This window comes from Vipera berus, assembly GCF_964194415.1.
Source record: "Vipera berus genome assembly, chromosome: 3".
Taxonomy (NCBI): domain Eukaryota; kingdom Metazoa; phylum Chordata; class Lepidosauria; order Squamata; family Viperidae; genus Vipera; species Vipera berus.
This window is the reverse complement of record NC_138204.1, coordinates 37,303,715-37,318,254: the sequence shown is the minus strand read 5'-3', so window position 1 is coordinate 37,318,254 and position 14,540 is coordinate 37,303,715. Positions and strand designations below refer to the sequence as shown.

The 14,540-nt window shown below is 34.4% G+C and overlaps 1 protein-coding gene across 6 annotated transcripts in view; it reads right to left on the bottom strand.

Annotated features, from left to right (window-relative positions):
• Nucleotides 1-14,540, bottom strand: part of CSDE1 (cold shock domain containing E1) — a 36,557-nt gene that overhangs the window by 17,921 nt on the left and 4,096 nt on the right. The window contains exons 2-13 of one of the 6 annotated variants that reach the window (XM_081323146.1): nucleotides 12,764-13,155; nucleotides 11,980-12,139; nucleotides 9,912-10,058; nucleotides 7,921-8,119; nucleotides 6,581-6,690; nucleotides 6,129-6,221; nucleotides 5,466-5,563; nucleotides 3,947-4,028; nucleotides 2,833-2,961; nucleotides 2,282-2,407; nucleotides 1,908-2,120; nucleotides 63-203 (exon numbers count right to left, since the gene is read on the bottom strand). In XM_081323146.1, the coding sequence (XP_081179272.1) occupies nucleotides 63-203; nucleotides 1,908-2,120; nucleotides 2,282-2,407; nucleotides 2,833-2,961; nucleotides 3,947-4,028; nucleotides 5,466-5,563; nucleotides 6,129-6,221; nucleotides 6,581-6,690; nucleotides 7,921-8,119; nucleotides 9,912-10,058; nucleotides 11,980-12,105 (1,464 nt within the window). In that variant the 5' untranslated portion in view covers nucleotides 12,106-12,139; nucleotides 12,764-13,155. The remainder of the gene's footprint in view (nucleotides 1-62; nucleotides 204-1,907; nucleotides 2,121-2,281; nucleotides 2,408-2,832; nucleotides 2,962-3,946; nucleotides 4,029-5,465; nucleotides 5,564-6,128; nucleotides 6,222-6,580; nucleotides 6,691-7,920; nucleotides 8,120-9,911; nucleotides 10,059-11,979; nucleotides 12,140-12,763; nucleotides 13,156-14,540) is intronic. The other 5 variants (XM_081323147.1, XM_081323149.1, XM_081323148.1 and 2 more) reach the window with 5 other exon arrangements.

Here is a 14,540-nt window from a genome sequence, read left to right as displayed (position 1 = left end):
TACCCAAAGAAGCAAAGCTTCCCAAAGCTTCCTAAATTCTACATAATTATGATTTTACTTACAGGAACAACAGTAAATTCCACTTCATCTGAAATGTGGAGCTGGTTACAATCTAAAATTTCACTGAAGTGAAAGAACATGCGGGCATCTCTATCAACACATTTAATGAAACCAAAGCCATCCCTCATTGCAGCAATCACACCCTATAAAACAACAGAGATATTGTTTATCACTATGACACATTCTTAGAGGATAAAGGCATTTGGCCAAATATCAATTCATACTGAAAATGAAGCAAAGTAAGACAATTTAGTTAAAAAGCTAGGATAAAAACCGTGACATAAAAAAGCCCATACCTTTAGTTTTACAGGCTTAGGCTTAAGGCCTATGAACACTGTTATGTCCCTAAGTTAAGTGTCCTTTGTGTCCTTACTAAGCTCCTAATTTAAGCATTTTTTAAAAAAATATTCTTGATGTTAATAGACTAACAGTCTCAATGCTGTATTTATGTCTAAGAATATATCTGGGGCCCAGAGGCATTCTTAGGAAATAAAAATGATTGGTGACTGTATCCCAGCTCCTTGTTGTGAAGCATATACAGCTGACTAGAAAGAAGGAAAATGAACAAATAAGGATGATCATGACCTAGGGCAGGGGTGGACAATTAATTTTCTCAAGGGATAACTTGAGAACCTAGGACAGCTGTGGAAGGCTGCCATCGCCCTCCCATCCCTGACCACCACTGCCACAAGCCAGACGATGACAACCAAAAAGGCTAGATATGGCTCGCGGCCCATAAAATGCTCAGGTCTATCCTAGGGTAACTAAGTTTTTACCAAGGCTGTTTGTATATATCATGATTTCAAAAAACCTGCAAAGAAAGCCAGTTTTATTATCCAACAATACACCTAAGCCGAAGCTAGAAGGATGTTGCTTAATGACAATCAGAGAAAAGTGTCACAAGCAGTCTTCCCAATTTGAATCTAATCTCCTAACCTGTGCAGTATACCAGCTCTCCAGTAGCCACACATTTTTACTATGTTCAATTCAATCCTAATTATATAGGGCCATTTATTTCAAATTACATTGCTTCTTTAGAACCCAGTTAAGACTAGTGAGCTAAATAGGTGGCAATACATCCATGCAAATAAAGAAAAAATACACATCCATCTCACAAATTATACTATAGTGCAGGGGTGTCAAACTGCCGGCCCACAGGCTGGATGCATCACGTGGAAGTCGCGCCCACCCCATTGCCAGCAATGGAGAAAAAGCTCCGATACATTGTGTGATGTCACGTGACGTCGCGAGTTTGACATGTCTGTTATAGTGGAGTGGGTAAAAACCATTAAAAAAGGATGAAGACATGTAATGGAATGCTTATTATTCTAAAAGGATGCAAAGCAAAGCACATTTTATAGCAAGACTTTAATTTGCAGTTTAGACACTGATAAAACTCCCTGGTGCTCTCTGAGCTTGGTTGTTGTCTTGCAGATGTTTCATTACCCAAATTAGATAACATCATCAGTGCTACTGATCAGCTACTGATGATGTTACGTAGCTTAGATAATGAAATATCTGCAAGAAAACAAGCAAGCTCGGAGAGCAGCATGGACCCCTCATTTCAACCCTGAGCTACCCTCCTTTATTGATACTTATAAACTCCATGCTTCAATTTTTTGTAACTTCTGCTCAAGTGCACAGCAATGCATCCTAGCAGATATTTCCTTAAGAATAAAAGAACCCTGAATTTATAAGTTGTTTTCCTGACCTCATCACTACAATCATCACTGTAAGAAATTTGGCACCATGATACAATCCTAGTAATACATCACCCAACATAGCTAAAAGGTATTATGCATTACATTTCCAGCTTCATTCTGCCACATTTCTTATTAACTGCTTACCATTTCTCTAGCCTCATTAGTGACTTGAAAAGTATTGGGAAGAACTTCAATATTAGTGGCTCGTTCCAATTTGTCACGCCGATCTGTTGAAATGTTGAATCTAACGTGGTCACCTTCCAAAAGTGTCACCTTTGATTTTGTATCTTTGTCCCCAAATGGAAGTTCTTTAGGAATCACAAAATCAACTTTTATGCGTCCAGGTAATGGATCATTCTAATTATAACACAGAAGAAATTGAGATAATGCTGATTGTACTCAACTTTCTTTTTCAACTATTCCCTTTTAAAAAATGTTTTCCCAAATAGCAAGCGTAATTCACTAGTCACTATTACCACATTTATCAGTCCATTATAACACACATTTAAAGTGTTTACCTGATTTTTGTTGGATGCTTTTGGAATTACTTTTGTTACAGTTCCCTCAAAGTGTTCAATGCTAATATCTTCAAAAATAACAGTCCCTTGAGGCAAAAGCCTTACATCAGTTGCAACTTCTTTACCCTATTAAAAGAACATTATTTATTTATTTGCCTTTATTGTTTTTATAAGTAACTCAAAGTGATGAATATACCCAATATTCTTTCCTTCTATTTTCCCTACAACAACCCTGTGAAGTGGGCTGGGCTGAGAGTGATTGGCTCAAAGTCACAATCAGCTTTCATGCCTAAGGCAGTACTAAAACTCAAAGTCTCTGCCTCCTGGTTTCTAACCTTGTGCCTTAACCATTAGACTTAACTGGCTCTCACTGAGATCATTAAGAAAAAATGATCAAACTCATGCAAAGCATACAAACTCTAGCAATAAGTCACACACGCATGTATATGTGTGCGTATACATACACACATATAAACCAGCAAATTGTATTAAGTTTAATTTTTAATTGTATTAAGTTTAATATAATTTAAATGTATGAAATTTACTCTTACATTTCTGTCTTTGATTGTGAACTCCACATCATCACCAGGCTGTAAGGCTTCTAGGTCACCTTTAAATTCACTATAGTGAAAGAATATCTCCTTTACAACATCACCTCTCTCAATGAATCCAAAGGCTTCCTAAAGGAAGATCACAATTATTTAGCCAAAATGCCTTCAAACATTTGTTAAGTTACCTGATACATCTAGTCACTACAGGTAGTCCTCAACTTATGACCATTTATTTAACAATCTTTCAAAGTTATGACAGCGATGAAAAAAGTGGCTCATTGGTCCTTGCACATATGAGTGTCACAATGTCCCTGCAGTCATATGATCAACATTTGCTTAATGGCTGTGGCAAAAAAGATTGTAAAATTAGGCACAATTCACTTAACGGCCACATCACTTAGCGACAATTCTGGTCCCAATTGTGGTCATTAGTTACTTAGTAATCAAAGAGAAAATGATTTTTAAAAAGATCCACAGCTAGAGAACATGTATGTATGATCTCAAACTCCAATGAACATTGGAGCTACATTACGTAAAATGCAATAATCAGTGGATGACATTCATACACGTGCACAAAAGTAACAGCTATATTAACATTAACTATTAATTTACAATGTTGTATACAATGAAAAAAGTAAAATACTGTATAATCATGGATGTAATCTCTGAACTATCTATAGTCCCTCATCTTACTGTGTTCTGTAGGCATTAGCAAGGACAAATGACAAGTTACTGGCAACATTACTTCTGCAGCAATCACATGCTGGCACAGTATCTGCAACAAGGTAGAACAGTGGCAGGGGAGATTGGGATTTTTCACTCACTGGAGTCACTCTAGTGGATTTGAGATCTGGCAATGCCCTAAACGTCTGAGTCATCATGGGCTGCACAAAAGAACCCAGTGGGCTACATGTATGAAACCCTTGCATGGTAAAAGGCATAAAGGAAGCTTTGTTGGATACAATACAGCTTATTTCCAAGCAAGGATATATAGGACTTACAGCTTTAGAAGAGATAAAATAAAAAATCAATTTTCTTCAAATTTCTGTGGCTAGTACAAGCATATCAGAATTATTTAATTCTATTACATGTAACTAAACTTAGTAAAGCATACCTTCATGGCACAAACTACTCCTTGACATCGAGCTTGTTTCTTTTTCAAAAGCATAATATTCCGAGCACTTACAGCACCAGTACTAGGAAGAAGTTAAGAAATATAAATATGAGTGCAACTCACTTATCTTATCAACTACAGAGAATCCTTAATTTTGTATACAAAATCCAGATTTAGAAACAACCTCGTTATAATCTTCAAAAGGAAATCCTGCTGCTAATCGAAATCTTTATTTACAAGATCAACAAATGTATTATGAAATAATCTCTTACGGAATATAGTATGGTTAAGAGAAAAGCATTCTAAATTTAAAATAAAATGCTTTGTGTTTGGGGAGGTTTGGGGGGGAACAGCACAAAAGGTTGTTTTATTTTCAGTTTGTGAATCTGTTGGAACTAACCATAATACATTTTTATTTAGAAATATTTATCTTTTGATTTTAATGCTTTTAATGCTGTAAGCCATCCAGAGTCACTTTGAAATGAGATGGGTGGCAAATAACTAAAATAAATAAAAATTCTGCAATAGCAGTCTCTGATGATGGCAACCTGTGTCAAGGAACAGCAGACTTCAATGATGGTTAGAGTGTGTACGTTAATGATTGGACAGGACCACTCAAACAGCTACATAAACGTCATTGCATTGGTTAGAATTTCTAACTTAACCTACTCCATTAAGAGAGTTATCCTAGGACAGGAATCAGCAATCATCTTCTGCGTAGAAGACCAAAGCCATGTCATTGTGATCTCTTCCTCATGGCTTGCTCTAGCCAGCACCAAGCAGGGCATTTGTTTCATCCACACTTAGGCAACTAGTAAAAACATTATCAAATGCCTGGCTGAAGAGATTATGAGTGCTTAGAAAAGCAGCCAAATGGACAATTTTTCTCTCCCTTTCTCTCACAGGCTGGGTGGATATATTTGTTTTTGGGACTATGGGTAGCCTGATTTTGGATAGCAGTTACATCTAGCCTTCAGGCTAAGTTGCTGACTCTTATTTGGTTTCATACATCTTTTCTAAAAGCAAATGTTGGTTCAGCGTTTGCAATACAAATATGACATAGTACACAGTTTGGGATACTATTTCTTTACTCATCTTCTCTTTATTCATAAATAAGGCGTACATGAAGTTCTAGTCACATTTTAAAATAAAATCCTGCAAGATTATAGATAGTCCTAAAAGATTCACAAACTGAGCTTTGGAACAAACCAGTCATTTCCTATGATTAGAAAGCTTAGAACGAACCAGAAGACGTCACATTGCTAGATCTTTGTTTGAAAATTATATTCTAAGTTTGCATCTAACAAGAACTCTAGACCCAGACTGAGATTACCTCAGTTACCCTTGAAACAGACAATAAATGTGCTTTATCAATTACTGTTCCAAAATACACAGTACTATACCCAAAAGATGAATGTTTCAGTTTATTAACCATGTTTCAAGTAAAAATACATTTTAAAAAAGAAATCTTAGCATTCCATCTAAAAATGATTTAGTACAATATAAGTTATCCACTTACTGTTTATTTGTATCAATTATAAAGTTTATTTTGTCTCCAGTTTCCAACTGAACATTTCCTTCAACATCTTCTGGGGTGTAGGTTAAGTAGAAGACTTCCTGTAAATTATAATTTGGTTGCATGAATATTTCACAACCATATTTAAAGTGAGAGAAATTATAATCTCCAGGTTAGTTTAAACATTATTATTATTATTATTATTATTATTATTATTATTATTATTATTATTATTATTATTAATTTTATTTATATACCGCCCTTCTCCCGAAGGACTCAGGGCGGTGAACAGGGCAAATGTATAAAATACAAAAAATACAAAAGTTAAAAGGAATTAAACATAATGCCCAAGGTAAAAAACAATAAATTTTGGAATTTAGAAAGTGGTCAGAAATTAACAATATTATAGAATTTTATAATAAATTTCAACAATGGAGTTGTTTTGCTAATGTTTTAACTGACCTTATATTTTAATATGTATTTTGAAAATATTTCATAATTATAATCAGTATGCTAAACTTTATGCATTTACATATCAATAGATTAATAAGCAATTTAAACCTTTGAAAGGAAATACATCTTTAACTGTCTATTTTGGTAAGTATTTTAGTTTAAACTACACTGGAGGATCAGTGAAACATTTTTTAGTAAATACATAATTTTTACCCCATTACGTTCGTAGCATACACTCCCTGTTGGACTCTGACCCGGGGCAGCTGGAGATTTACTCTCTAAGTTGTGAGGAACAGCACACACAACCTACCAGTCAAAAAAAAAAATCCATTTCTAATTATTTCTAGAGGCACCATTATGCATCAGACTTCTATAACACACTCAGGGATGCATTTAACAGGTAACCCATAACAGAATGCCATGCTGCAAAGCTTTTATCTTACAGTACTTTTATCAACTGTAAGAATTGTTCCTGGTTAGGTAAATTTCTTAATTTTTATGTGCTTACCAAAAGGAGGAAAAAAAGTTTATTTGAAAAAAATATTTAATGCAACTAAGGAGAGGCATGCTACATTTAATTCTATCCTTTTGATTGACCACAGCAGCTGAAAATGGCATGCATATTGAAAAGAAAACTAAAAAAACCCCTAAGAATAGGCACTAACTTGTCCATTTATTCGTTCTTCAGGTAAGGTCTCTGTTTTTATCTTCACCAGTTTAATTGCAATCGGTTTTCCAGTTCGCCGGTCAGAAGATACTTCAAATTCAACATCATCTGTAAACAAATTATATTTATAATGTATAGGCTTCAATTTAGTGGTAAAACCATGTCAAGATAACTTCTAAGTCAATAAAACACACACTTTCAAAAAATAACAATTAAAAAAATATTCTAATTTGAATATTTAATAGCAACTAAAATCACATAATATAATAAGGCTTCATAGGTTCATTTACACTTAGTTAATATGAAAAGCAAATGTGATTTTCAAAATAACATCTATACTGTTTGTTTTAACTTTCTGATTCCAGGGAATTTGTTTCTCATTAAGTTGTATACAAAAAATGTTGCATAATGTAAAAAAAATAAAAACAAAAATAGCAGATACCACATAGCTCAAATTTCACTAGTCAACATGTCCCATAATATGCATTCTAATACAATTCAAAATCCTGACTCAAAGGCTAAAAGCCTTGGTGGAGCAGTGGGCTAATGCCTCCTTAAGTAACACCAGCTGCCTGCAATTAGTGCAGGTTCGCATCCCACCAGGCTCAAGGTTGACTCAGCCTTCCATCCTTCCGAGGTAGGTAAAATGAGGACCCAGATTGTTGGGGGCAATTAAGCTGACTTTGTAATAATGCCGCTTGGGGTGTGTGTGAAAGCCCTAATAAGCAGGCATATACATAGAATGAAGGCTACTGCTAAGCTTGTAAGCCGCCCTGAGTCTTCGGAGAAGGGCGGGATATAAATGGAATTAAAATAAATAAATAAAATAAAATAAAACCTATGTTGCAATGCACATGTGTCCAGAACTCCCAAGTGTTTCTTCCTAGTTACCTAGATGACATGCCCTATCCTCCACAGCTGAATGCAAGCTCAAGGCATATTTAAGGTGTTCCCAAGAAATGTAACCTGTGCTTTCAAGTTGCTTTAAATCATACTTTGTCCTTTGAATCTTTGCACAGTCCTAATATATAACTGTTTCTTGAAGCTGCAGAGTGAAAGATACTAATATGCAAAACTATTGCCATTTCTCATCTTCTCACTTAGAAATCCTAAACATTCTAGAATGCTCTCTCCAACATGCAGTATGAAGAATAACTTTTTAGAAGATGTGTTCTTTCATATGATTAATCTGATCTCATTATATTTGAATTGAAATTGGATTTCACTTCCATTATCTGGCTGATGGTTCAGCCACCACTGTTTAGAGTAGCAATGTGTCTCTACAAGAAATTAGCTTTCTCACATACAAGGACAAACCTCTACTAGTTAATTAATTACCTCCTACTTTAAGCTCCTGTAGATTGCCATTATACTGTGAACTGTGGAAGAACAGTCTAGCTTGCCGTTCTGAACACTGAATGAATCCATAGGAGGCCAACAGTTTTTCAATAACCCCAGTTTCGCGCAATCCTGCAGAAGTACCATTGGGGTACCCGTTGTGTCCATTGTTATGGAGAAGGTTTGGATCAAAGCTCATCTGGAATTAAAAAGAAATGTGTAAATTCCTCTAAGGATATTCTCTTTTCCTTTCATACTGTTACTTGTTAGTTCTGGAAAAATATAATGTAAAAGCCGATGCTTAAACATTATCAAATAGGTATGTACGCTTCTAGCAATTTGAACAGATTTTGTGTGATGCTTTTCAACACCACATCCAAATAATAACTTTGCACTGAAAGTTATTTGCTGATATATTTCACATTTACACATAATATTAAAAACGAATTTCAAGTTATCCATTAACATCATTTGACTTTGCCAATGGAAGTAACCAAGAAAGCAAAGCCACAATGGTTACTAACAAATGCAATTTTAAGACATTTTCCAAATCAAATTAATATCAAGGCAATTTCCATAATTTACTCTGAACATAGCTAGCAGCTTAGTATTTATTAAATTTCAAAGCTAATTGTTAAGTTCACTGAATTTAAATACTTTTCTATCCATGGAGATTCATTAAACCCACAGAATATAACAAAAGTTTGAAATGTTAAGTTCTCATCAACATGTTACAATATTTTTTTAAAAATCACACTTTCAAAAAAACTTCAATCTCTTTGGCTATCAAGTTAAATTAAGTTCAAAAAGACGTTAGTATCAGAAGCTCCCTGTAAATATTTACAGTAACCATCTCATGCAAGTCAGAGTTCAAGGCAAAGCAGTGCCAAAATCATGCATACAGTTCCTCTGTATTTTACGCAGTTTCCTGTGTATCTGTTTAAGAAAACAAACTAACATTCCTATAACCATAAGGAGCTATTAAGTATTCAGAATTGTAAACATAAGCAGCTTTGAAATCTATTTGATGAATAGTCAATTATTCATTAAACTGAGACTGATCAAATTTAGGTTTTTTTAAATATTTCATTTTAAAGGAGAGGGTTGTCTTTACAGACAATGCTATGGATTAATTTGGGATGCAACTGCTGCAGATACAAAGATCCCACAACACAGAAATATTTAAATCTCTTCAAAAGCATAGAACTTTCTGATTTAGTGTACCTTGGAGAGTTGAAACAAATCTTTTTTTTTAGTTGAATAGTATAGGAACTGGTGATAATGTTAAATGCTATTGTCAAAATGTAAGAACAGAAAGCCCCCATACATAACATAAAATTACTAATCAAACTAAAAACCACAAATGTATAACTTACAATTCAGGAATAGCATCGTAAGATGCAACTTTTTCCTATGGAAATCATTGTTTACAATTTTGGCACCATCTTATTGTTTCCTATTATAAATATATCAAACAGACTTTAAGCCATTTGGCAATTTCAGAGATGGTGTGATTTTTGTAGAAGTTAATCTGCTGAATTAAAAAAAACCTGATATTTGACAAATGGTCCCATTTAATCCAGAACAGCATGAGCTGGATTAAACTTCATACCACCTCCAGAATGACATGACTGACATCATCTAGAGGAGAAAAACAATAATCATTTTTGCATAAGCTTAGGACAGAGGTCTGTTCATTTTGTTCACATCTGTAAGCCAATAAATTTTAACATCTTTGAATGCATAAAATGAAAATACAATCAACGTGTGTGCAAGAATACCAGGCTTTCAAAAAGTTTCTAAAACAGATACAGGAAAGCAAAATTTGAGAACTCAGCAAGTTTGCTCATTGGTTTAGATGAATTATACTCCTTAACCTGTTGAGATTTAATACCAGTGAGGTTAGAAGTGAGAACATATGCAGAGAAGAGTTAAATGCTAAGGATTCCCATGCTAAGATGGCATGTCTGTCAATAGGTGCCCTGACTTACAGATCTCTGATAAAGGGGGGTCCTCTTCGGTTTTTTAGACCCGGATGAAGTAGATGAAGAAAAAGGTAAAGGATGAGAAGGAGGGGGAGCTGCAGGAGGGGGGAGAGGATCTGATGACACAGTATAATGGTTCTCCATCTCATACAGCTGTGATAACATAGTACACAGTATAACTAGTCAATAATTAGACATCTTTAGCAATATCCAATAATTATTAAATCCATGTTTCAAGAGACTTAGCTGGAAATCAAAAGCAGTCAATTTAGATATCCTTATTGATCTGGTATTAGTGAAAATGTATGAATAAGCTCTATTTCTAGGTCAGTAATTTCTTTCCAACAATATTCTAGTTTGTTTATATTTTCAAAAATCCAACATGTGTCACTGGGAAGAAATATATGCAAGTAGTGGATTGAGCTAAAAGCTGTACCACCACTTCAAATATCCTTGCAGTATGGCAAATAATATATTCATTATTATTTTTCTTTTCCATTTTAACTATGAATTTGAGAACCATTATTAATTTTACTGGGCTACAAAAAACCCCAAACAAAAACAAACACATACTTATTATAAAAGTTGTGGCTGAATTTTTTCAACTGAATAAAAATCTCAAAGACTTCAGTAAGTGATAAACAGTGTAATTGAAGGGTTATAATTTATTATTTAGAATTAAGATACTAGTCTATTTTCACATCACTATAGAGACTATCATTCCTATTTCCTCAATCCTTAATTTAGGGGACAAATCATAGAAGAAACTTAGTATCAGGTACAAGCACTTTAAATTTGGTTAATTGAATTTAGTCTTAGGAAGAATGGCAAGTTAACAGCAAATCTCAGTTCTTCAGCAGCTTAAATATACACAGTATTAAGCAAATATCAATTGTATTGCACATAGATGAATTCAAGGGACAATGCTGTATCACTTATTTATGGCCTAGATACTAGTGAATGTATCATAGTAGTAATATTAAATCATACAAATTTGTTGGTCATGTGTTTGTATGCCAAAGTCCATAATATAAGACGTTTCTACATACATATGCAACATAAATTTTTAAAAAGATTAGGTCAGTAAATGAGGCAAAGGCCTATATCCTAGAATGATCCTTGTATTAAAACTATGAAGCTGCTTTATACCAAGTCAGACCCTTGCCCAAGCTAGCCCAGTGCTGTGTATTTTGACTGGTAACAGCATCCATGATCCTGAGCAAAGGTCTTTCCAAGTCCTCTGCCAGATGTTTTTAACCAGGAGATATCAGAGACTAAACAGTCATTTTCATGTGCTCTATCTCTAAGCTAAGATTCCCCCCCACACACACTTCTGAAAGTTCAGTTTCAACAGTTCTCAACTATTAGTAAATAAAGTACTAAGAAAGGTTTCTCATATACTTCAGGGTCATGACTATCTTATAACATTCAGAAATGTTAAGACAGCTAGCTCCCTCTACAATGTTTTCATACACCAAACATAAAAACCAAAATGCACCTCTTAGATGAAGGCTATCACCACCGCACTACATTTTAGTGATTACTGGCCAATTTTAAGAAGCTTGCTGGAGAACCAGCATAATTTCTGTACTTATAAAGGACCATGATACAAAAGGATTAAATAATTAGAAATATATTTGTTAAGAGGTAAAATTCCTATATAAGCAAATTTGACAGGTGTGGGCACTGCCTATTTTCAATTGGATACTTTTAAATTTTGAATCTGCATAGCATGTGACATCTATGTTCCAGGGTAGCTTTGCCTTTAAACAGCTGGAGAGGTAACCAATTGCCCTCAAACAGGAACTACGCCTGGCACAATGACCAATGAAAAGAATGATTGGGAAAGAGGAGTGAGTGTGAAATGATTCAAACCTGAAGCTAAGGATATTTTAGTCTACTCATAACTCTGGCAGGATTAAAAGGAGGCTCAGAGGTTGCAAAATGAGCAGAATTTTCTGCTATCTGCAAATTGGCCACACTTTTTATTTTGCTCAAATGTTGTTATATCACACCATCTGAGCTAATTTGGCTTTACCCTTAAGAATATTGCTAGTATGGCAAAAGAACTTACTGATTGGCCATAAGGTGATAAATTCAGTCCGACTGGAGATGCATTGCCCAGGTTGGCACTAACGTATGCAGTAGGGGGAGAAGACGGCATGGAAAATTCAACAAATTCTTTCCAGGTGCTTGCCATATTTTTACGCCTGTTTCAACTTAATTTTATAATGCTGCATGTAACAAAATCAAACAAGACAACCTTGTCAATGTATATCTGCCACTTATCCAGTGTCATAAAAAAAGCTGCCATTGTGGCAGCTTCCTAGAATATTAAGGGACTGATGTGCTAGTTAAGAAAGCATTAGGTTTTTGGTTTTTAGAGGGATTCTGAAATGAACAACACAAGCTGGTTGCTAACTGAACTCATGATTACTATTAATGAGTTATCTTCACAGCAGAAAATTCACATTTAGCCTACCAGCTTATGAAATGGAGACTCACTGACCGATACCAGTAACTGGGAGAAGGATATGGAGAAAGTTTGAGATCCAGATTTATAGCATTAGAGTAAACTGATTTCAAAAGCGAGAAACTGGAAAATAGTAGCAGAAAGCTTAATGAAATAGTTACAATAATAAGACTGCATTCCATGGTTAGCTCAACAAATACAACAAAATGGCACTTCTAAGGAATTTCAATAATTTAAAAAGTCAAGCATCATAGCCAAATGTTAAGATATGCTTTGATATTTTGACCAATGAAGACAAGATTTAAACAAAATGATTATTTAACTCATTTTATATGGCACTTTTAATTTGAAATATATTGCTGTTCAACACAGTACATGGACCAACCTCGCAGTGATATTCTAATATTGCACTTTCAGTAGTATTTGCCGATTCTTCGTTTCAGCACACGTTTCAAAGTTTGAAGATTGCTATTGTTAAAAAAAAAAAGAAATAGCAAGAGACAAGTGATCTATCAAGCTAATAAAGAATAACTGGTGCTGCACTGGGCAATTTCAGCACAGTACTGAAGAAAACAAATACTAGCAGCGTTGGGACGTGCTCTTTTGAAGCTGTTGAGTAGGCACAAACTTCTTGTTTCAGATCAAGTGTTGTGTCTTCAGTGTAAAGTTTACTCTTCTTTGGTCTTGTTTTGTTGTTACGATGTAATGTGTTCCTTTCCTGATCTGAACTTGAAGCAGCAGTTTCAGGTGGTAAATTCTATTCTGTTACACTTCATACTGGAGGAGAAAAAGGATAAACAAGTTTATTATGATATACTTTTTAGATGTTTCTGTACCCCATGAACATGATTCCACCTCTGAGAAGAAAAGTTTCTCACAAGAATTTCAGACATTACTAGTGTTTTAACCAAACTTCATGGAATTCAATTAAAAGCAAGTGTTGCCATTGCACTGAATATAAAACCAATTTTAAAAAGCATGTTTTACTGATACATATAGAACATTTACCCCAAGAAGCTAAAGGCATATTGCTCTAAACTCTCATTTTAAACTCATGTCAGCAGATTGGGCAAATGTATAATGACTGATCCAAAGTCACATGCTAAGTTTCGCGACTGAATTGGAATTTAACTTACATCTTGCCAATTCCCATCTATCACACTATCAGGATTTTTAGGTGAATTTTGCTATTTACTAAGTATGGTTATGGATCACAATTTTCTTATTTGAAATTTAAATGTCCACTTTTTCAGCATAACAGGTAAAAACAAGAGTAATTATAAATTTGAAACATTTTCTAGAGTCAATAAATGTAGTATCTATCAGAATCCAGGTAAGTGCAGATACCCAATCCTGTTTTTATAAAGCACTCAACTAACTACGATCATCTACAACTTAGCCATGATTGATTTTCTTTTTTAAAAGTGTCTTGTTTGGGACCTTATGTTTGGTTCATCAAGGCCTTAGAAATATCAGTATAAAAAGAAACTTTCGAAAAGATTTAAATTGAACCTCCGTTTTGTAACATGGAATGGCTTGATATTTAGGGAAGGTCTCCCCTAAATAATAAGAGAAGGGTAGAATATTGGTAATAATATAAATAGGAGACAGAATTAATGGTAATAGCACTAATGAATAAACCTCAAGTTCTATATATAAATATATATAGTTCAAGACATACATTTTAATACTGCAGACAGCTACTGAGATAGTCAGAGAAAATTCAGAAGCTGTTTACAAAAACTGGAAGCAGGGGCAGAAGTATTCCTTGAGCTCTGAGAAAGAAGGCAGCATTAGGCTGGCTTCTCACTGAGATACTTGGTTGTAAGAGTAAGGGGAGAGAAAAAACAGTCAGTTAATTAACAAAATTAATTTCTGTAGCGGCATACATTTTCTGTACTTATAAAATTAGTTAAAGCTTTATCTGTGTTTAATGTTTAGGTCGCTGGACAAGTTATTGATCTTCCAGCTATTGTAGTTTTTCTATAAAATGGGTATCTTCTGTTTGAATGTGTACAGCGATAGCAGTTTTGTGAAAAATAAAGACCTTTATGGCATCCTTCTCATATTCTAAATCCCAAATGTACAGAAAGTCTGGGGACATCTAATGCTTTAAAAAATAAATCTATTTTCTTCAGAGAAAACAGTTGATCTGAAAATGC